Raw genomic sequence first — 22,191 nt, 5'->3', positions numbered from 1 at the left:
GTCTGCCCCCATGTGACACATTTCCTCTAACATGGCCACACCCACTCCAACAAAACCACACCTCTTAATAGTGCCATGCCCTATAAGATTATGAGAGCCAGTTACATTCAAACTTCCACACATACAAAAAGTAAAAAATAAATAAAAAAAAATTTTAAAACACCATCCTTCAAAGTTTAGTATTTGGTTTTTCTTAACATCTTTGTTTATAAAAGAATCCTATACTTTTGTTTCAGTCAAAGTTGGCCACCTTTATTCTGTGTTTTTGAACTTGTGGTTTTATTTTGATTTTGTTTACAGTGTTAGGGATCAGATGTTGCACACACCAAGTCCTTGTGGTTTGGAGCTCAGCCTGATTTAAAATTCACCATTCTCCTGCCTCTGTAAGCTTAGTTTCTGGCATTAAAGGAATGGACTACCACTCAAGGTGGTTCTCACTCTATACCTTTCTGTCTTTCTCTATCTGCCTGCTTGTCTCTCTCTGTGTGTCTCTGTCTCTCTCGCTCTGTCTCTGTGTCTGTCATTTACTTCTATGTATGTCTGTGAATTTCTCTTTCTCTCTATCCTGCTCTGTCCTCTCTATGTATCTCTATCTCTCCCTGTCTCTACCTATCTACTTATCTATCTCTCTATCTATTCATCCTCTCCCCTTTCTCTTGTAAAGATATAGGGACCATATGGACCAACACATCTACAATAATGTTTATGACCATGCTTAACATCCCACCACAGAGTTGATCTCAACCTCTTCCTCTGTCCAGTTTTCTTTTATGAGATTCTAGAATTCTGTTCCAAAAGAAAGCAGTTATATTCTCATCAAAAGGAAGAGATTGAGTTACGAAGGTCCCCCTTAGTGCCAGGGTCTGTGGTTGGTATTGTAGATTATAAAGAAAAGATGCTAGCCACCTGTTCACACCTTGTGGGACACTTAGACAGAGTCAGAAAGAGACACACAAAATGAACACACAGCATGCTATAAGGATGCAGATGAGGAACCATCCATCAAAACATTGGAACAAAGGAACATGTAGAAGCTGGTGAATCCTGGGGGTTGCATATTGAGGCCTGGTGCTCAGGATAACAGAAACCTAATCTGCTGTGTGGGGCTCTGTGAACACACAAGTTACATCCCTCATGTCCTTCTCTTTCTCTCTCCCCCTCAGGTCCAGGTGGACCCCAATCACTAATGACAGTTGGAAGATTCTCTTTTCCACTCTTAAGTTCACAGGAAACCTGAAGGAGTTAGACCTAAGTGGAAATCCACTGAACAACTGCGCACTGCAGAGTCTTTGTAAGACCCTGAGTTACCCTGGATGTCACTTAAAGACATTGTGGTGAGTCTGGCTTGGGTTCTTCCCTGATGCTAGGATGGATGGCAGGAGAGCAAAGCAAAAGCTGGGTCTGGAGTGAGACTTAGTATTCTTCAAATATTCACCGAATGTTCTTGACCACACCAATAACAGATGCCAGACTTGTTATAATAATCAAATGGCTTCTACTCTTGAGGATCATGAAAGACTGACATTCAGCAAGGAGCCCCACTAGCTATTGCTAACAACAGGCCCATGAGGTCCGCAGTGGAGCAAACTTCCTAAGGAAGTGGCTACAGGAGAGCTGAAGAACACGGAGTAAAAGGCTAAATGAATCAGGAGGGAAGAAAGCTCCAGGCCCAGGGAATGGCGTCTCCCCATTTCCTCCTGCTCTCTGCCCTTGTAACCAGCCTTCTACTCTGTTTGCATGGACTCCATCTTTACCAAGATTTCACATGATGAGTGATATCACGCCCTATTCTATGGCTGGTGAATTTCACTTCAGATGGCTCTTGAAATATACCAGTGAGCTGTTCCGGGCCTCATGGAGCTCTGCCAGGGCAAATCACAGCAGAGAAGTGGTCCCCAACCTGTACTCCATTGATCCTGCAGCTCAGCTGTGGGAAGCATGGAATTATCCACCTAGACTAAAAAAGGCACTCCAGAGAGCTAAACACTGGTAGCACCTCATGCCAGGGCTCATAAAGTGAGACCGGAGCTCGGTTCCCAAAAGCAGTGAGCCTGGAGAAGCTAATGGTGATCATCTCCCATGCAGCCTTGTCAACTGTGGCCTCACATCCATCTCCTGTGTGTACCTGGCCTCAGTGCTCAGGGCCAGCGCCAGCCTGGCTGAACTGGACCTGCAGCTGAATGACCTGGGCAACCGTGGTGTGAAGCAGCTTTGTAAGGAGATCAAGAATCCTGACTGCAACCTCAGAATCCTGTGGTAAGTAAGACCCCAAGATTCCTTCTGGGCAGAAGGTAAGGCAATGGACACAGGGGTATTATTAGATGACAAGACATAGAAAAGAAAAGGGACAGATAATGCACAGTCAGCCTGGCTCCTGGCCAGCTGTGCCACTACTACCCTGGGACTTGGGTAAGTCATTGTCTTCTTTAAAACTCAGTTTCCTCATCTATTAAATAGAATGTCATACCCACCTCATAGATTGTAATGACACAAAATGTATATATGTAAAAACAAAGATAATACCAAGTGGGTAGCTTGACAGGGTGGAATCACATGTATTAGCAAGGATGTATATCCTGAAAGACTCCCAGGTTTGCCTTAGTCCAGGACAGTGATTTCCTCAATTATTCATACATGAATTCATGCATGCATGCGTTCATATCAGGACTTCTATGTGTAAGCATTGATCCAGACCCTAGGGATGCAGTCACAAACACGCATGGCTCTGTCCCCTTGAAGCTATGTGGAAAGAGACAGACATAGGTCACCCATCAGCACATGACTCCACTGACAAGTTCTGCTGAATGCTGTGGAGTCAACAGTATTGTGAGAATGTCATGCTGTGAGAGATTCCACGTTATTGAATGGCTCAGGAGGGTTTTCTGAGTCCTGAAGAAAAAGTATGACTTGGGTGGGCCAAGCCGAGGCCAGGGCCCAGACAGAAGCAGAGTTGGGGAAAGCTCTGGAAAAGAAAGAGGCAAAGGCCTAGAGCGTCACCAGGTTTCACTATAGCAGCCTGAGATAGTCCTCTGTACCAGAAATGGTGCTGTTCCCCCTGCACTACAGTTTCACACAAGCTCAGAAGCCTCCAAACTATAGCCCTGGAGACCCTGGTCCTCCACTCAGCTCCTTCATGCTGTCTCTGAGCTTCTCCCTCTCCTGTGCCTCCATCTCCCCAGCACAGGCCCACAGCCAGTTTCTAGAGGAACTTCCCAGAGGTTGCTGGCCAGTGCCTTCATGGGCTCAGAGAACCATGGAGGCTCCCAATCCCTGTATCCAGAGTCTTCTGGTTCTTCCAGCCAACAGGAGAAGCTCATCAGGCCTGTTCCCCAAGACTTCCTTTGTCAAGCCTTCTTCTTCAACTCTGTTATTGTTATTGTTATGTTATTTATGTGTATGTATATGTCACTGGTTCTCAAGCCTCCTAATGCTGTGACACTTTAATATAGTTTCTCATGTTTTGGCGACCCCAAACCATAAAATTATTTCTTCGTTACTTTATAACTATAATTTTGCTACTGTTATGAATTGTAATATCTGATGTTTCCAATACTCTTAGGCAACCTCTGTGAGAGGGTCATTAGACACCTCCACACACAAGTCGCAAACCACAGGTTGAGAACCACTGGTATATATGAGTATAGGTGCCCCCAGAGACTAGAGGAGTCAAAGTTGCCCAGAAGTGGAGTTACAGGTGGATATGAGCTGCCTGATGTGGGTTCTGGGAATTGAACTCAGGTCCTCTGGAAGAATAGTATGTGCTCTTAACCACTGAGCCATCTCTCCAGCTCTCTGGTTTGAATACACGGGAGCAGTTGGGCAGTGAAGGGTCTTCTTTCCACCTCTCTGGGAGCTGAAACTGGCCCAGCTGCTCGGCACCTTTGTTCCCCAGCCTGCTTTCAGCCATGACTGTTTCTCACAGGCTGAAGAGCCTGTTCAGAGCTGGCGTCTGCTGCATGTGACATTGCTCAGCCTCTCACAGGTGCAGGACCCTTTCCCCTCTGTCCTTGTCTGTGCCTCACAATAGGCAGATGGGAGTGATATAGCTCTGGTTATGGACTGAGGATGTGGAAACCCAGAGAAGGTCACTACCCTAACACCAGAAATCCTGGAACTTGAAGGTCATAAGAACGGGACCAGCAGACCTCAGGTAGTGGCTGCTGTGTAAGGAAAATGCTTCCTCCCTTAGCACTAAAGGAAAGGGGGAGGGAGGTGAGAATGGAACCAAGGCTCTTTCCCTCAAGGAGAATACCCATGATCCCAGCACCTTGTGTTTACTTTGAAGAACTGCCCAGAGAGGGAGCATGGGAATATGGCCATGACTTCCAGCTACTAAGAATGCTAATGGCTACTCCGTGGCCCCTTGTTAATATGAATCCCCTCATCTATGGCCATGTTCCCTTCCCTGGGACAGTGTGTCTCCAATGACTGACCTGTGGGAAGGGGCTATAAATGTCAAGACCCTTATTTCAGCTCTGGAAAGTTCCAAAGGTCCTCATCCTGGCTTCAGATTTCCCTGCACAATGACCAACCTTACTGACACTGTATCATGGATACATCTCCCTCTACGCAGCCTGCTGCTCCCTTTCTCTCCTTTGTCATAATTTTGGCTCAAGAATAATATGGCTCCTCAGTGGCTCCATCTACGGGCAACAGAGCCCAGAATTCTGGACCCTGAGGCCTCATGATCCTGTGGGGGATCCCAGAAGAAACATCCCCCTCTTGCGCCTACAGGCTGGACCAGGCCCCTCTCAGTGACCAGGTGATGATGAAGCTCAGGGCCCTGGAGGCAAAGAATCCACAGCTGCTCATTTCCAGCACATGGTAAGGAGTGGGCACAGAACTCCTATAGGTCAACCCAGGCCCTATGTGGCTGGTCCAGAGCTGAGAGGTGGGAACAGGGTCCTGAGATGATGGGAAAGACAAACAGATCCAGAGATCCAGGAACTACAGCAACAGGAGTGAGATAGTGTGTGTGTGTGTGTGTGTGTGTGTGTGTGTGTGTGTGTGTAATAGTTGTATGACCTTAAGAAATAGAACCATATAACATGTCTTCTGAATTTCTTCAATTGGGAAAAAAGAATATGAAAAGCTGATTTAGTGGTGAATCTTCTGGCACAGCAAGTGTGATCATAGTAGATAAGAGTAGCCAACAGTGAACCGAGACCACTGGACAATGAAAGCAGTCACCACACCGAGGAGAGAAAGAAACAGACAGAAAGACTCTTAAGGAAAAAAAAAAAAAACCACGATGTGTATCACTGTCCCAACCCCAATACTCAGACACATGTGCACACACACATACACACACATACTGTACTGTGGGATTGAAGAGAAGCCACAGGACAAGAAAGTCATCTTCCACTCCAGAGAGTGTGCTGAAGCCCCATATTCTTCCACTTTGGCACATTTCATTTCATGACCATGAATCCCATCTGTTCTCAAGTTCCTAGCTGCTGTGATACATGTGAAATGGAGGGTGTACTAAAGACTTAGGAGGGTCAGCCACTCGTTGAACAGACATTCCTGCAGATCTACTGTGTTTCATACACTATTTGGGGATCTGAGGGCACATCAGTGAACAAGGCAGGCATGACCTCAGTCTATCAGGGAGGAGACATTTGTTCCTCCACAGTCACATAATTGTACCTGGGAAGGATATTAGTGCAGTGCTGGTCTATCTGACCTCATCTAAAGCTGGGGTGAGCTGAGGTGAACTCTCAAAGATGGGAGATGAGGGATAAGCCAAGAAGGAGAAAATTCCAAGCAAACATAGAGGTTCTAAGGAAGAAGAGAGAGTAGCTCCACTGGGGGACAGGAAACAATGTGTGAGACCATCTGCTCCGCCTCACCATTACCTGGGAGCTCCACAGAAATGCAGGTTCTCAGGCCCCACTCCATCCCTGCTGACTCAGAATTTTGGGTGGGGAAGCTTCCTTCAGTGAGCTTTCTGACTGAGCAGCCTGTCCAGGTGACATTTGAGCATAGTGATTTGAGAGCCACTGGTCTAGAGCTGGCAGGAAAGGGTGACATAGAAGGACCCAGAGGTGAACAGAGACCACAGCAAGAACTATGACCCATCCTAAGAACCTTCTGTTTCTCCCCAGAGGAAATGAGAGGCTTTTCAGCACCTCAGCTATGAAGGGGCATCTCCACCTTTTTTTTATGGTCAGATACTACATAGAAAATGAGCTAGAAGGAACCAGATCAGAAGCAGGGATGCCTGTCAGAGGATGCTGCAGAGGTTCAGGACACTGCTCACTCTATCCTAGGACAAGGATGGAGTCTGTGGAGGGGGAGAGTAGAGAACAAAAAGGAGAGAGATTTGGGAGATACTGTGTAGGTGATTAGCATTCAGGATGAATGATTATTAGTTTGTATTGTGCAATTATAACACAATGTCTGACACTGGGCACTTAACATAAAGAATTGAGATTATTTCTTGCAGATCTGGATACAGGAAAGGGTAAGAGCATGGACCCTGCATCTAGAGAAGCCCTTCTTCCTGTTCCATCCAACTGTGCAATTGGGAAGGCTAAGAGTGAGAGGCCAAGGTGGCTTTTGTGACAAGTCCTGTCAGGCCACAGGAATCTATGTCTGTGATGATGACATTAACACCTTGTGATAGCAGAGCACTCATGATCTCATTGTGTCTTATCCTTCATCCCATCAGCACTGTGGCTTTGGGGATTACCATTCCCATGTATGAACAATGGGATATACATTCAAACTAGAGCAGAGAAAAGGTTGATGTGATCCCAGTTCTAGGGTATGGACACCCAGGATAATGGGGGCATTCTTAGAGATACAACCCAGAAAAGAATCATAAGACTGAGTTCAAATTCAAATGACTTAGATTTTATGTGGGCATATCATGTACACAACCCCCATTTCTCTGGTTTTTCCTGACATCTGAGGGAAAGAACTTGTCTGTGTATAGGAAGCCACGTGTGATGGATCCTACTAAGAAGCGGGATGGAGAAAAAATGGATGATAGCCCGAAATCATGTAAGCGGCAGAGACTACAGTCAGGTATGTGATGAGTTCAGACTCAGCATCATGATTGCCAGATGAAGGGACATCTGTGAGAGGAAATCATCATTTCTTTCTTTTTTTAAATTCATTTTTTTAGAATTTTAAACATGAGTATGAGTACTGTATTTAGATCATTTCTATTCCTATATCTGCCCACTTCAAGTCTCCTTGTGACCCACCTACAAACTCTCTCTCTCTAATTCATGAATTCTTCTTAAATATTATTATTAAATATATGTGTGAATACATACATGCATGCTAATATATATATATATATATATATATATATATATATATATATATATATATATATAAAACCTGATGACCCCACTTGGTGTTGGTCATGTATGCATCTTAAAGCTGACCATTTGGGATCGGATAACCTATTATGGAGTTCTTTCTGAGGAGGACTGATTTTATTCCTCTCTAGCAGCTGTTATCTATGACTTGGGCCTTGTGAGATTTCCCACCATACACAGTATCATGACAAGTAGTGCTGTCATTGTGCAGATCTTGTAGAGGCAGTGATATTGTTGAGATTTCATGAGTGCAACTTCCCTCTCACATACAGAAGACATGATCTCAGGTGTGCTGGAAATCATTTCTATCCCCCTATCTCTGACATGGACCAGGATAGGCTGTCCACAAAGAGCCCCACCCTGTAAAGATCTTCTGCAACTAGAACGCAGAGGGAACACTGCTTCCTTCTCTCCCAGCCTTGGGGTTTAGTGCTGCCCCTCTATCAGGTCTCTGGCTTACATCAAGCTCTGTACCAGGGCTCTATGTCTTATTCTGAGCTCCTATGGCCTGGGAATCACCTCCTCATCCCTGATTATTCATCTGTTCAGTTAGGTTCTTTTCACAACCTACCCATTGGAGACATGTTAGGAAAATTAACACTTATGGGCCAATAGGAAATGAAATACAACACCTGGTAGGGAGCAGATATTAGGGTGGTAGGGTCACTCAGAAGGCAAGCAGTGGTAAGAAAACAATACAAAATGCAATATATGTACTATATATAGTATATATGATATGCATATATAGTATATCATGTATATATGTGTGTGTATATATCATATATAGTATATCATATATATATATATATATATATATATATATATATATATATATCATACACACAACCTGGAAACAGAGTTTAGCCTTGGGCCAGCACTAGGGAGGGCTGAGGAGACATAAAGTGACCAGTGCCTGGCTTCTTCTAGAGGAGGGGTGCTCACAACTTGCACCACTAGAGACCTTCCATCTATCTCCTCCTGAGTCTCCAAAAGACAAGCACCTGAAACCACTGGGGACTGAAGATGACTTCTGGGGACCTACAGGACCTGTGGCTACTGAGGTGGTTGACAGAGAGAGGAACCTGTACCGGTGAGTGAGCTCTGCCTGGCAAAGGCTGACTTTCCCCAACACACTTTCCACAAGGGATCCCCACAGATAGCACCCACCTAGTCTCTACTGTGTCTCCTCCTCACCTCACCAAGGCAGGTCACAAGGCCAGGACTGGAATAAGAAGTGTGGGCTATTATAAAAATAGGGATCTTTATCATAAAAAATTTTCAAACATTTATAAAACAGGAGAGCACAAGAACTTCCCTGTCCAATTACTCAGCTCTAGCAACCATTTTTCCAAGTTTGTTCAACTACTCACATTCATCCTTTGTCATCACTGTGACAGTAGTGTGAGTCCAGGACATCAGGTGACTTCACACACAAACATTTCACTATGCCTCCCCCGTAGTTAAGAGAGGACCTCGTCTTTCATGACCAGCACACCATTACCACATCAACAGAGCTGACATGAGTCCTTCATTCCACCTAAACAGTCTGTGCTATACTTTGCTTATTATCTGAATTGTGATTTGTCTGCAGATTATTCATGATATAAACAGCATCAGTCCCCTCATTATATTTCATTTCTCTTGTCTCTTTGATATCCTTAAATATATACTTCAGGAACATAGAGTCTAAAAACTGAAGATGTACCTCAGTGATACATCTTCACACTAGCCTCTGACTAGTGTGAAAGGTCCTAGCTTGATCCACAGAACTTCACACACACACACACACACCTCTACCTATTTCATTACCACAGGAATATCTAACTGCTCTAGGTATATGTTACCTGTAGGTTTGCATTAGATCACTCAGTACTCACAGGTCCATAAGATGGTGTTGTCCTTGTTATCCCTGTGTATAGATGAGGAAACAGATTTGGGGGTTAAGTGACTTAATCAGGGATCCACATACAGCTAGAAGAGGAACCAGAACTCAGGGACATCTGGCTGAAGTCTGCTGTGTCCCCAGCCCTGCACTGGGTCTGCATCCAGCAGAGGAGCAGAGCTGGTGCTCACTGGTGTCTGCCTCTCCCTCTTCTAGAGTTCAGTTCCCTGTGCCTGGTTCCTACCACTGTCCCAACACAGGACTCCACTTTGTGGTGACAAGGGCAGTGACCATCGAGATTGGATTCTGTTCCTGGAGCCAACACCTGGACAAGACTCCCTTGCAGCACAGTCACACGGTGGCTGGGCCTCTGTTTGACATCAAGGCTGAGCAGGGAGCTGTGACTGCTGTGTACCTCCCTCATTTTGTGGCTCTCCAAGGTAACCAAGGGAAGCATAAGGAGTAGGGTGGTGGTAATGGGAGGTTTTTACAGGTCATATTGCACTGTAGAATGGTGGTGATATGAAAAGGTCTCATGACTTACTTAGCAGGGCACAGCAGGTTATGAAGGTAGACACTGAGATGTTTTGTCATCCCTTCTTGTCTGATGTATCTTCTTTGAAGCACATGTCTCCCAGCCTATTGACCTTATTTCTGTTTTACCTGAAGGAGTCCCTGAGTGGAATCCAGCTCAGAGCAGAGGAAGATAGTGTTTGCTCATGGTGATAAAGATTATGAGTAGCTCCCAAAGTGATCTTAATAGGGTAGATATAACAGGTGAAGAAGTCATAAAAAATAAGGTAGAAATACAGACTGTTCCAGGTTATATAAGATCCATGAATAAAAAGGTTCATAGAATGAGCTCTCAGGATTCTTGCAGGATCTTTGACTCAGGCACATTGCCTGGCCTCAGCTGCTATCTGAAACTGTGCAGCATGACTCAGTGACCCCTCAATCCAGCATCTTTCATGCCTAAAATCTATAGTGATGACACTGCCAAGTTCTGTTGACAGTTTGAGATGTGGCCACCTTGGACCACAGCTGTATGATGTGCTGACCATGGGAAACACTTCCTTGCATTTGCATTTGGGGAACAGGGAACACCATCACTTCAGGCTTTCTGCCTTTAAATGAACGTGGATCTTCACAAGATGAGTCTGTGAAGAGTGATATTTTCCCTAAGGACCCTTTCCTGTTGTCACCTGCACTGCAGCCTTCCCCTCAGTGACGCTGCTCTCTCACAGTTACAGCGGGTTGTGTAGAAACATCCTGGGTGTTTTCTGTCCTGAAACTCCTCCTGCCAAATTAGTCCCTTGTGTTTAAATTCATGCTCACTCATATTCAGGGCATTAACACAATAAATCTAGATTCCTGACAAAACTGTTGGATGAATGGATCATTTTCCAGTTCCCAATGGAAACCTTGGTGCTCTCTGCAACCTCATGGACTGGCCTCCACCATCTCTCTCAGCATTCTTGACTTCCTGCTTCCACCCAAATGTCCCCATAAACTCTGCTCTCAGCATGGAAGTGCTTTCCTAGTGCTAAGTACAAAACTCTTCCACATTCCAGCCACAAACAGATCCAAAGCTGAAGAACCACATGACTAGGTTTATTACAACAAAAACCTGAATCCTGGTATCAATTTTCTGTCCAGGTTACTTGACTTGTAGCTCAAACAAAATACTTGACCAAAGAAACTTGGAAAAGAAGGATTTACTTTGCCTCACAGTTAAAGGAAGAGTTAGTCATGACATAGAAGTCTGAGAACACAGAGCATATGTCACCTGGTAACTTATGTCAACAGAGTGAGCAGAATGCTTGTGCTTATGTGACCTTCTCCATTTTACACAGTCCTGGGTCCTAGTCTATACAATGGTGCTACATACAGTGTATAGGTCTTCTCTACTCAATTGATCCAATCAATATAATCTCCTCCCATCATCCCCTGAGGCCTGTATCCAAGTTGATTCTAGATTTCATCAAGTTCACATTTGACATTAACTATTCCAGAGATCCATCCAGCTTATCTTCAGTGAACAAAGGTACCCTGGGCCTCTTTCCTAATGTCAAAATTCTATTCTGCAACTAAGAATTTAGAGGACACTGCCAAACCCAAGACACTGAAGCTGTAATGGAAGCACCTCAGAGAACCTCCTGATTGTGAAGTTTCCGACAGTAGCCTCTGAGGCTGTATTCTTTATAGCATCTATAGATGAGACCATGAAGAATGTCCACTCTACTGTAAATACTCCCCCATCAGCTAGACAGGACCGAGGGTAAACTGCCTCCAATGAGGGTCAGTCTGCATGAGTCACCACTGGCAACAGCCCACACTCACCCTCTGGCATGGTGACTGATAATGAGGAAACAGTTGATAGTTCTGCTGTGCTGTCACTGGAAGTTAATTAATAAAACTTACATTTTGGTCATAATTCTCCTCATAAAAATCAAAAAGAAATACAAACTAAATAGAAATCATAACCAAAGCAATTTATAGAAGAAAGATTTTATTGGGACTTACAATTTCAGAAGCTGAGTCCATGACAATCATGGCAGAAAGCAGGCAATTTGGCACTGGAGTAGTAGCTGAGAGCCTATCCACAAGGAGGAGGGAGAGAAAGAAAATTGACGAAGGCAAGAGATTTTGAAACCTCAAAGCCCACCAGTGACAAAGCTCCTCCAACAAGACCACACCTTCTACTCCATCCCAAATAGTTCCTCCAAATACAGGGGCCCATTCTCATTCAAACCACAACAATCTTCTAAATCATAGGGTGCTGTTTTTCCAGCCTAACATAGATCAATAGGAACATTAATTCTATATCTCTTGAATCTGTTCTTTCACAGGGGGACAAGTGGACATCTCCTGGTTCCATGTGGCCCACTTTCAAGAGCATGGGATGGTCCTAGAAACCGCAACCAGGATAGAACAGCATTATGCAGTACTGGAAAACCCAAACTTCTCCCCAATGGGAGTTCTAATGAGAATGATACCTGCTTTTGGACACTTCATCCCCATCACTTCCATCACATTGATCTACTATCACCTCAGTCTCAAGGAAGTGACATTTCACCTTTACCTGGTCCCTAATGACTGCACCATTCGGAAGGTAACACTGAGGACCACAAAAGTGAGTCCAGGGTGGGCTGAGAGAAAACTTGAGATGCAGATAGTGAGCTTCTTGGAGAGATTCTTACTGGTAGTGGGGATACAGTTCTATAAAGGGAACCCATGTGCATGTATGTGTGTGATTCTTCCCTCTTCTTGGCCCCCCTCACTTCAGAGTTTCCCCCCAAATGCCTTTGATGCCCATTTACTAATCCCTGCACAGCCTTCTATAGCCTCTTTCCACCCATCTGTAGCCAACTCCCTTCTTCTGTGGCAGCATCCCTGTTCCCACAATGAATGTGACAGTGGCCAGTAAGTCAATAATCTGTGTTGCAGAATACCCAGTATAAGAGTGTCTAGGGCGTGTCACCATCCCACCCCACAAAAAATCTAAATGATCATCTCACCTTATTCAGAACAGATTTGTGGGCCAGAAATCTAGATAAATCACTGTCTGCAATGTTCCCTAGGCCATTGATGATGAAGAAATGAAATTCCAATATGTTCGAATAAACAAGCCACCCCCAGTAGACTCGCTTTATATTGGTTCCCGCTACATTGTGTCTGGTTCTGAGAAGCTGGAAATCATCCCAATGGTGAGCATCCAGGTGTTTGCTACTATTCAAGGTCGGATGGCAGGCTTGGGAAACCTGTGGGGCAGGTTACAATGCTTTAACAGCAAACTGAGATTCAGGAGAAAACAATTGGGATATGGGATGAGCAAGAATACATCCAAGTTAGGTAGAAAGCAATTTAAGGGACCGAACAGGAATACAGAAGGCCTGGAGAATTGAGAAATTAGATTCAATATGGCAGAAAGAAGGGCCCAGCATAACATGGAGTAGAGAGCAAGGCCTGGCTTAGGTGGTGTGAACAGGACTTTTATGATGAGCTCTCACTCATCCTTAGGTGTTAGCGTTTGAATTTGAAAGGTCTCCTACAGGTGTAAATGTTTAAATACTTGCTCCCCAGACAGTGGAAGTATTTTGAGAGTTTGTGGAAACAAATATGTGAGGTCAGGCCATTAGAAACCAATCATTAGTGTTAGGCACTGAGGGTTATAGCCATGCCCTGCTCCCAACCTCATGGTATTATTTGCTCATCCCCTGGGATATTATGAGCCTTGCCATAATCTCCTGCCACCAAGAATGGAGCTCCAGCTTACATGAATTTCCCACCATGAAACTAAACAAGATAAACCCTTCCTCAAGTTGCTTCCTGTGAGGTTTTTGTCAGAGTGATGAGAAAAGAAACAGCAAGATGGGGTCCTAGCTGGGTCCTTAACCTTCTGAATTTGTGTTCAAAGGCTGTGGGTTACCTCAGTACAAAGACAGCCAGTGTCTGATGTGGTGTGCAAGATCAAGAAAGTATGGGGTGGGGACAGCCCTCCTTCACAGGACGAGTAGTTCATTCTCACATAGTAATTCTTTCTCTGTTCAGGAACTAGAGCTGTGCTACCGGAGCCCTGGAGAATCCCAGCTCTTCTCTGAGATCTACATTGGCCACATGGCTTCAGGGATTAAGCTGCAAATCAGAGACAAGAAGCATATGAATCTCATATGGGAAGCCTTGTTGAAACCAGGTAAAATTAGTCCAGATACCCCAAAAGTTGAAGAAAGGCAATGAGTGGGGAAAGTTATATTGTTATTAATTCCTGGTGTCATGAAATAGTGAGATTCGTTATGTGTCTTTTGCTAGATCCAAAACAGGTGGTCTGACCACAGTTTAAACTATGACCCTGTGTTAGTCAGCTGTTCCCAATTGTGAGAAAACAACTTAAAAATAAAACGGTTTGTATTGATTCATGGTCTTAGAACCAAGTTTCAGTCCATGGTCAGCTGCCTCCATCTCTTTAAGACTGAGGAGAGACAGGATATCATTGAGTGGGAGCTTGTGAAAGAGGAGGCTGTTCACCTGAAGTACAAAGAGGAGAGGGAATTAGAGTGAGAGGGAGGGAGGAGAAGAGGAAGAGAAAGGAAGACAAGGGAGAGGAGAAGAGAGGAAGAAAAGGAATGAAGTCCTTGCAAGATGTTCTTTTCCAGAACATCCCTCTAGTGCCCTGCTTCTTCCAATGTACACTCATATAGTTTCCATTCTCAGTACTCACATTAATGACTGCATTAGTGTATGGTTTCATTCATATTCATAGCCCTCAGGACCAGACACCTTTGAATACAGCTGCAGGACTAATCCTTCAACACATCTGCATTATCATGGAACACATCATATCCATATTACCACATACCCTAAAGCCCCATTGTCTCAGTCTTCTGTCCTGATTTCCTCCCCCACTACTCTTGAAATGATAGATTTTGAGATGCACAAATCATGCACAAACCAGTTCATGTAATAGCTCAGCCTTAAAATGTAGGGGATTTTGCTAATATGAGATACTCGGTCTCAAATCCTTACAAAATTTTAAATGAATTTTGTGTTTTGACAATTTTATCCATATGTACAATGCTTTCTAATAACTCCACCCTACACACACATCATTATCTTCCTCCTACTCCTGCCAGCTCCTCCACTTTAATACAAATTTCTTTCCCACATTCAAAAAGTTTTGCTTTGTGTCCCTCAGAGTTTAACTGGGACCATCTGTGTGCACATGGGTTTTGCAGTAAAAACCTGGTGAGCTCACCAGCAGGGATACAGATGAATTGTACACCTCCCTTGTCCCCATCATCTACTACTTGTCAATAGTTTAGTAGTAAGTAGTACTGTCCCTGGGGGCTGATTCCCCATGTCTAGCTGACCGATGGGCAGGCTCTACTTGTGTGGGTCCAGAGACAGTAGGTACAGGTGATATGAGTTCATAATGGCCATGGTCATGTCATGCTTAGAAGACAGCACTTCACAGCCCTTTTCCATATCTTCTGTTTCTACATTCTTTCCACTTACTTTTCCACAATGTTCCTAGAGCCTTAATAGTGTGGTATAAATATCTACTTATAGGGATGAGTACTCAACCATGCCTTATTCTCAGTATCCTGCACAGCTGTATGTGTCTGCATTCAACCTCCATTCACAGCAAAGAGAGGCTTTTCTGATGAAGGCTGAATGTAGATTTTGTCTGCTGTATGAATACTGATATTTAGCAGGGCATTGATACTACGTCTACCTAAGCATCAATACCAGCTTCTCTCAAGGGACTAAGACCTCCACAGATATGGGTTTGCTTGTTTTACTAACTCTATAGTGCTAACGATGGATTCTACCTTGAGGAGTGGGACTGAAATTTAATTGGGAGCTACAGGTTGCTCCCATCACAGTTGTGCCACTGTTGCAGCTGTGGGACCATCTTTCCTGGCGGTTTTTTAAAGATCATAGAGTACAGAGCTGGGTTAGACTGTGGTTGATGACTTTCCTTCTTCAGCAGCCTACATAACACTATGAAACCTTAGCAACAGGAAGGAAGCTTCCTACACAGTTCCAGCTTCAATTATCTATACCAAGTATCCATGATGTATGGTGTCTTCAGCCGGAAGGTCTTATCCACCAGCTCTGATGGGGAACAAAGAAAAATGAAATGCACCTGTATTGTCTTGGGAACCTCCAGGGCCTCCCTGCCCAACAGCTCCTATGGAGATATCTCACTCCTGGAACTGGGGTTTTGTTTTGAAACTCACTACTGCTAAGACCTCCCATGTCAAGCACTGTAATCCTGAATTCAAATTCTTTTATGTTTTTTCATATTGGGTTACCAAAGATAGGTTTCCTTGTAACTTTTAAATGCTGTCTTCATTTTTAATACAATCTCCCACCATCTTCTTTATCTCCTCCACCCACCACCCCACTTCTTGTTTGACCATTTCCGACCCCAGCATTCCCTCTCTTCTCTCATGTTATCTCTACCCTCATGACACTTCTGTCCTGTTTCCCCCCTCAGGCCCTGCCCCATTTCTAGTGTTCTGGTTGCCAGGGCACACCATGTTAACACCACAAAACTAAAGACTCCAGGACAGAAATTGATGTGATAAATATGGTGTTTTCTTTCTGGGCCTGGGTTATCTTGCTCAATATTTTTCTTATTTTGTATGCTTACCTTTCATAATGTCATTTTCTCACACCTGAATAAATTTCCATAGCATACATGTGCCACACATTCATTATCTAATCATCTGTTGATGGACATCTAGGCTGATTGCATTTCCTAGCTACTGTGAACAGGATATGGTTGAGTGAGCATAGTTGTGCAAATATCTTCATAGTAGGATATAAATTCCCTTAGATATATTACTGGGAATGGTAAGGCTGGGTTTCATGGTAGTTCTAGTTCTTAAGAAGCCTCCAGGTTGACTTCCACAGTGGCTGCACTAGTTTGCACTCCCACAGGCAGTGTATAAGTGTTCCTCTTTCCCCACATCCACTCCAGCACTTGCTATCGTTTGTATCCTCGATATTGGACATTCTCAAGAAATGAAATGGAATTGTAAGTAATTTAACCTGCACTTTCCTAATAGCTAAGTGTTTCCTAGCCTGTGTATTTTTTCCTTTGAGAATTCTCTGGTTTCTCCTATGGCTCACTTTGTTGTTGGGTTATTTCCTTGGAATTTGGTTTTTGAGTTCCATGTATATTCTAGTTCCTAATCTTCTGTCAGATCTTAGCTGGGAAAATGTTTCTCCCATTCTTGGCTGCATCTTCACTCAAATAAGTTTCCCATGCTATACAAAACTTTTTTTTGGTGTCATGAGATTCGATTTAGCAATCGTTGGTTTTACTTCCTTATTCACACAGTCCTTCCTTATGCTGCTATGTTGAAATATTCTCCCTACATTTTCCTCTACCTGGTTCAGGGTATTGGGTCTCCCATTGAGGTCTTTGGTTATTTGGAGTTGATTTCTAAAGGAGAGGTATAGGCACCTGGTTTAGTTTTTTCCATGTGTTGCTCTCTAGGTTTTCCTGTATGATTTGTTGAACAGGCTGTCTTTTCTCATGAGTGTATTTTTGGTTTCTTCATCAAAAGCCAGGTGGTGAGACTTTTATTATGTCCTCTATTCTATTACATTTGACCTGGGAGTTTTGTGTGCATACCATGCTGTTATATTTACCATGGCTGTAGTATTAATTTGAAATCATGTGTGCTGACGCTTCCTACAATAGTGTTTTTATTCAGGGTCACCTTGGCTATCCTATGTCTCTTGTGATTTCATGTATATTTCAGGACATTTTTCACTGTTTGTAAAGCATGTCCCTGGAACCATGATTGGGACTGCACTGAATCTGTAGAGTGCTATTATTAGGGTGACCATTTTCACAATATTGATTCTTCCAAACAGTGATCATAGTGGGATGTCTTTCCATCATCTAAGGCCTTCCTCAATATAATTCTTTGATGTATATCTTAAAATTTTTGTTGTAGAGTTCTTTCATTTCTATGGTTATGTTTTGTATTCAGAATTTGTTTTATACATTTATTCATTGTTTTGTTTGTTGGCTCTTGTAAATCATCCATATTTTCAAGATTACATGGAGAAGAGAAAGTCAAATAGTGACATTTCTTTAGTGCACCACCAATAGAGTCTTAGTCTAGCACCCACAATGCCAAAACCAAGCTCCCCTAACCAGTACCTCTGGAGAGGCCCAGCCTTGTCAGCTGTCAAACAGTGGTTGTTCAGCTTCTGAGCTGCTACAAACAGGCTACATATGTGGTCAAGGAGTAGATTTTTCTCATCCTTGAACTGAGTGACCCACAGGTGGAAAACTAACATGCCCCAGCATCAGGCCAGGGTTTGAATCTCACTCCAGCACTTCCTCATCAGGGAATCTTGTAAAATGACTTAACTCATTTGAGTCTAACATTCCTCACCTATAAACTGAAAATCAGATTGAGTAACTCATAGGCTAGTTGGAAAGGTTTAATGCTGTTCACACACAACTTAGAGTTGATCCTTGGCTGATAGAAGCAATGTTGCTATTTTTATTTATATTAAGCCAACCTCTTCCACATGTTTTTCTTAATTCTGTTCTTCAGGGCTCATTAGGGTCTATTCCCTTTCATATGAGAAAGTATTCTAATACTAGAAGATTATAATCATGGCTCTCTTGTGTCTATAATCTTATATTTTAGTTTCTAAATTCATTGTCATTCAGGGATTTTTTTTTTTCTCATTAGATGCTCCAGTTTATCTATAAGTCAGGATGCACCAAGATGGTCCAGCTAGAAAGGAGTGGAAGCAATATCATCCTTCCTTCATACAAACAGAACCAGGGCTTCCAATACTACAAACTGGGTCCTTGGGATGACTTCTCTAAACTCTTAGAGCACAGTGAATTTAGGGTCTTCTCACACTCTTGGGGCTTCTACATGAGCTGAAATTTATTAACCTCCTTCACTTGTTCCTAAAATCAAATCACTGTTCCTATGTGCTCAGTCTTGCTTTGTATTGATTCAGCCATCAAATCAAGAACACATGTTTGTGGCATGTGAGTATACAAGGTCAAACAAGGTCAAGAAAATAGTTTTCTACCAGAGTTAGATGTCAAAAATTTTAAACCAGGCGGGGGGGTGGTGGTGGTGGTGGTGGCGGCGCCTTTAATCCCAGCACTCAGGAGGCAGAGCCAGGCAGATCTCTGTGAGTTCAAGGCCAGCCTGGTCTACAGAGCAAGATCCAGGACAGGAACCAAAACTACACAGAAAAACCCTGTCTCAAAAACAAAACAAAAAAAAAAAATTTAAGCCAACCAGCAAGAGACTTGGTTGTTTCTCCATATGGAATTTATTATAAGATAAAATTGAGGCTGTGATCCTGTGGGAGAAATTATCTATTGCTCACTCACATGCCCTCTCTCTCTATGACAATAGGCTCAGGACCTAAGATTCTCTGCACACCTGAGGAAATATTCACCTTCTAGATTATATCAGAATTTCTGATTATATCAGAATTTCTGTAGTTCATTCTCAAAATCTCAGGCATGAATGTGAGTTTCATAGAGTGCACTGAGTATTGGTGACAGGCACCATTACAGATACATCATCTCTCCTTTCTCACAGGGGACCTCAGGCCTGCACCACCCATGATCCCTGCAGCCCACAAAGGTCAGTTACAGGTATACGGAGTCCAGAGGGGCCAACAGTGTTCCACTGGTAGATCATCTGATTCTTGAAAGAAGGGCAGTAAGAAAGGAGAGAACCTCTCCTTGTAAATTTCACCAGGACGGGTAGAAAGAGGTGCATACCCAAGGCAGAGTTGTTCCCATGCACCTTGCTGCTTCCCATGGAGACAATAACTCCACCCACTCCTAACCTGAACACCCCAGGAAGAACCCCTCCCCCTGATCAGGTGATTGTCAGACTAGTAACTGGTCTCAGGAAGGCAAAGATATTCTTCAAATGACCTTCCAGAGGAAGAAGGGGGGGGGGGGGGGGCAGATGAGGTAGGTGAAAAGAACAAGAAGTGGGCAGCCCATGGGAGAGCCCATGGAGGAGCCTTTCTTCTCCCAGTGACAGTCTCATCTTCACTCCTAGATGCTGCTGCCTCACTACACTTCCTGGACCAGCATCGGGAGCAGCTGGTGGCCCGAGTGACATCAGTGGACCCTGTCTTGGACAACCTGCATGGTGCTGTGCTGAGTGAAGAGGAGTATGAGGCGGTGCGGGCTGAAGCCACCAACCAAGACAAGATGAGGAAGCTCTTCAGCCTCAGCCGGTCCTGGACCAGGGCCTGCAAAGACCGACTCTACCGAGCTCTGAAGGACACCCATCCTCATCTCATCATGGACCTCTATGAAAAGTCAGGTGGTGTCTCTGAGGGATCCTGACATTAGTAGCTGAGGAGTGAGCACTCTCACTTGAGTCCTGGCTCTGCCTGACCTTCCTTTGGCACTTGGTTTCTTCATCTATAAACCAGTGGCCACCAGTGTTGCCTTTCAAGTGGCAATGTTTCCAGGACACCTCTTGGGGACCCAGATGTTCTTTCCTGGCCTCCCCCCGCCAGATGTTTACATTGGGTGAGCATCTCAGTAAATGTCCAGTGGAGCCAGCAAGTCTATACAGGCCTTGTCCAGCCTACTTTGTGGTGTGAGTGGCCAGCCTTGAGCCCATCTGACCCACAATAATACAAACTGTCCTGGAGAATGGAGACAAGGAGATGATACATTTCCCTGAAAAGTGAATGTTGTGGTGGCATTCCTGCTGAGCTGCACTTGGCCTGGCTCCAGGGAGCAGCACCTAGCCCTAATCCATCTTTTGTTTAGCAGACACCTTTTGTTTTCCTTGTTGCCCTCCATGTGAATCCTGTCTTGGAGTTTCCCAGGGATACAAAGGCCTATGCAAAACTTGGTTCAGGAAACCCGGAAAACCATGGTACCTGAGAAACCGAGGAAGTTGCACTTGGCATTGTATTGTTGGGAACCCATTTCAGGTTGTTTTGAGCATATGGAAATTAACTGGCTAAACTGTATTGGAGAGAAATAAAACTGCCCTAGGCGAAGGGATAGTGCTTCATTCCTTTGAGGCTGAACCCCCCTGCAGCCATGAAAGGCTAGATTCATTCTTAAGATGCCTCTCAGTCTTCATTTCACAGACCCGTGTGAACCTACACACCCCTGTCATGACCACACAGTTACAGAATGTCATATGAATAAGAAAGGTAGGGGGCTTCTCAAACATTTCCCTCCGTCAAGCCCTTTATCCCAAGTAATTTCCATATAACTCAAACAAATGTTTTTACTAAAATTAAATCTTAAAGAAATTTATTACAAACAACTCTTTGTTGTGATGTAATTTTTACCATTTGTTAAAAATGACAGCAAATTTGCAAACTAGTGAAATGCTTGTATTTGTTTATGTTTGGCATAAGGAATTAAATCTTGATGGAATATTTGATACTGTAGACATTGGGAATCTTCAGTGTTTCTCAGAGTTGATGGATATTTTACATTTCTGGTACTTTACACAGATGTGCAGTACACATTCCAGAAGCTGATAGAATTCTATTCTAATCCCAAGCCAAAATTCACTTACAATCTCTTTATATCACTCAAGTCAGCAACTCAAAACACCAACTTGTAAAACGGAATGTTCTCACATAATGCAATGCAAAGATATATTAACTTGATTCTTACGTGCTAGATAATGAAAATGAGAATATATTTAAATCTTTACATTCCAAAATTAAGGTATCATGTTTCTATGAGAACAGAAAATTTCATATGAACAGGGAAAATGCTGTAAGCAGAGCCCACAATAGCCTAGACTCTGAGCCAAGGTGTTTCAGGAGCATCATAGAGATTGTATGGTGCTAGGCTCAAGCAGTGCAAAATACTCATGTTGTATGCTCAGAACTATAGGTGTGAGGAAGTCACATGGTACACACTGCAGAAACACCTCAGACTCAGTGCACATTGAATTAATATTGGCCACTGCACATACACAAACCTGTTGTTCTTGTCAATATTTCCCAATCCCACATTTAGTTAAGTCATCCCATATAGAGGTGGGATTCACAGCTTGAGAAACTGATGTACAATGGTAAAAAGGTGGTGAACAGAAAGCTCGGTGGCTAAGAGCTGCTCCTGTAGAAGATCGGAGTTCTACTCCCAGAACCCACATCAGGCAGCTCACACCGTTAACACCAACTCCATGTGGAGGAATTCATGGCACTCACACACAGGTGCACACTCAAATACACACGCACACAGAAACACACAAATATGTACACAAGTGGGCGCTCACAAACACACAAATCATTTTTTTTTAATTTTTATAAAACAATGACGAAATTGGATTTCTCTCCACTGCTCACCCATCTACCAGAGTAGGACTTGAGACGTGGCGAGGCTGTGTTTGCCACAGAGAAGGCCTGCCGGTCTCTATCCCCAGGCCACCCAGTTTCTTTCTGGATCAAGCTTCTACTTCCCTC

The 22,191-nt window shown here is 43.7% G+C and overlaps 1 protein-coding gene across 1 annotated transcript in view; it reads left to right on the top strand.

Moving 5' to 3' along the window:
• Positions 1-21,409, top strand: part of LOC131917342 (NACHT, LRR and PYD domains-containing protein 1a-like) — a 32,447-nt gene extending 11,038 nt beyond the window's left edge. The window contains exons 3-13 of the mRNA XM_059271106.1: positions 1,164-1,334; positions 2,086-2,256; positions 4,735-4,824; positions 6,941-7,032; positions 8,262-8,424; positions 9,433-9,656; positions 12,066-12,328; positions 12,798-12,923; positions 13,768-13,909; positions 19,323-19,367; positions 19,797-21,409. Of these exons, the coding sequence (XP_059127089.1) occupies positions 1,164-1,334; positions 2,086-2,256; positions 4,735-4,824; positions 6,941-7,032; positions 8,262-8,424; positions 9,433-9,656; positions 12,066-12,328; positions 12,798-12,923; positions 13,768-13,909; positions 19,323-19,367; positions 19,797-20,089 (1,780 nt within the window). The 3' untranslated portion in view covers positions 20,090-21,409. The remainder of the gene's footprint in view (positions 1-1,163; positions 1,335-2,085; positions 2,257-4,734; positions 4,825-6,940; positions 7,033-8,261; positions 8,425-9,432; positions 9,657-12,065; positions 12,329-12,797; positions 12,924-13,767; positions 13,910-19,322; positions 19,368-19,796) is intronic.
• Positions 21,410-22,191: the final 782 nt, after the last annotated feature.

Source organism: Peromyscus eremicus, chromosome 8a (genome assembly GCF_949786415.1).
Source record: "Peromyscus eremicus chromosome 8a, PerEre_H2_v1, whole genome shotgun sequence".
In the NCBI taxonomy this organism is placed as follows: domain Eukaryota; kingdom Metazoa; phylum Chordata; class Mammalia; order Rodentia; family Cricetidae; genus Peromyscus; species Peromyscus eremicus.
Note: the sequence above shows the minus strand (reverse complement) of the source record. Positions and strands in the feature narration are given on the sequence as shown.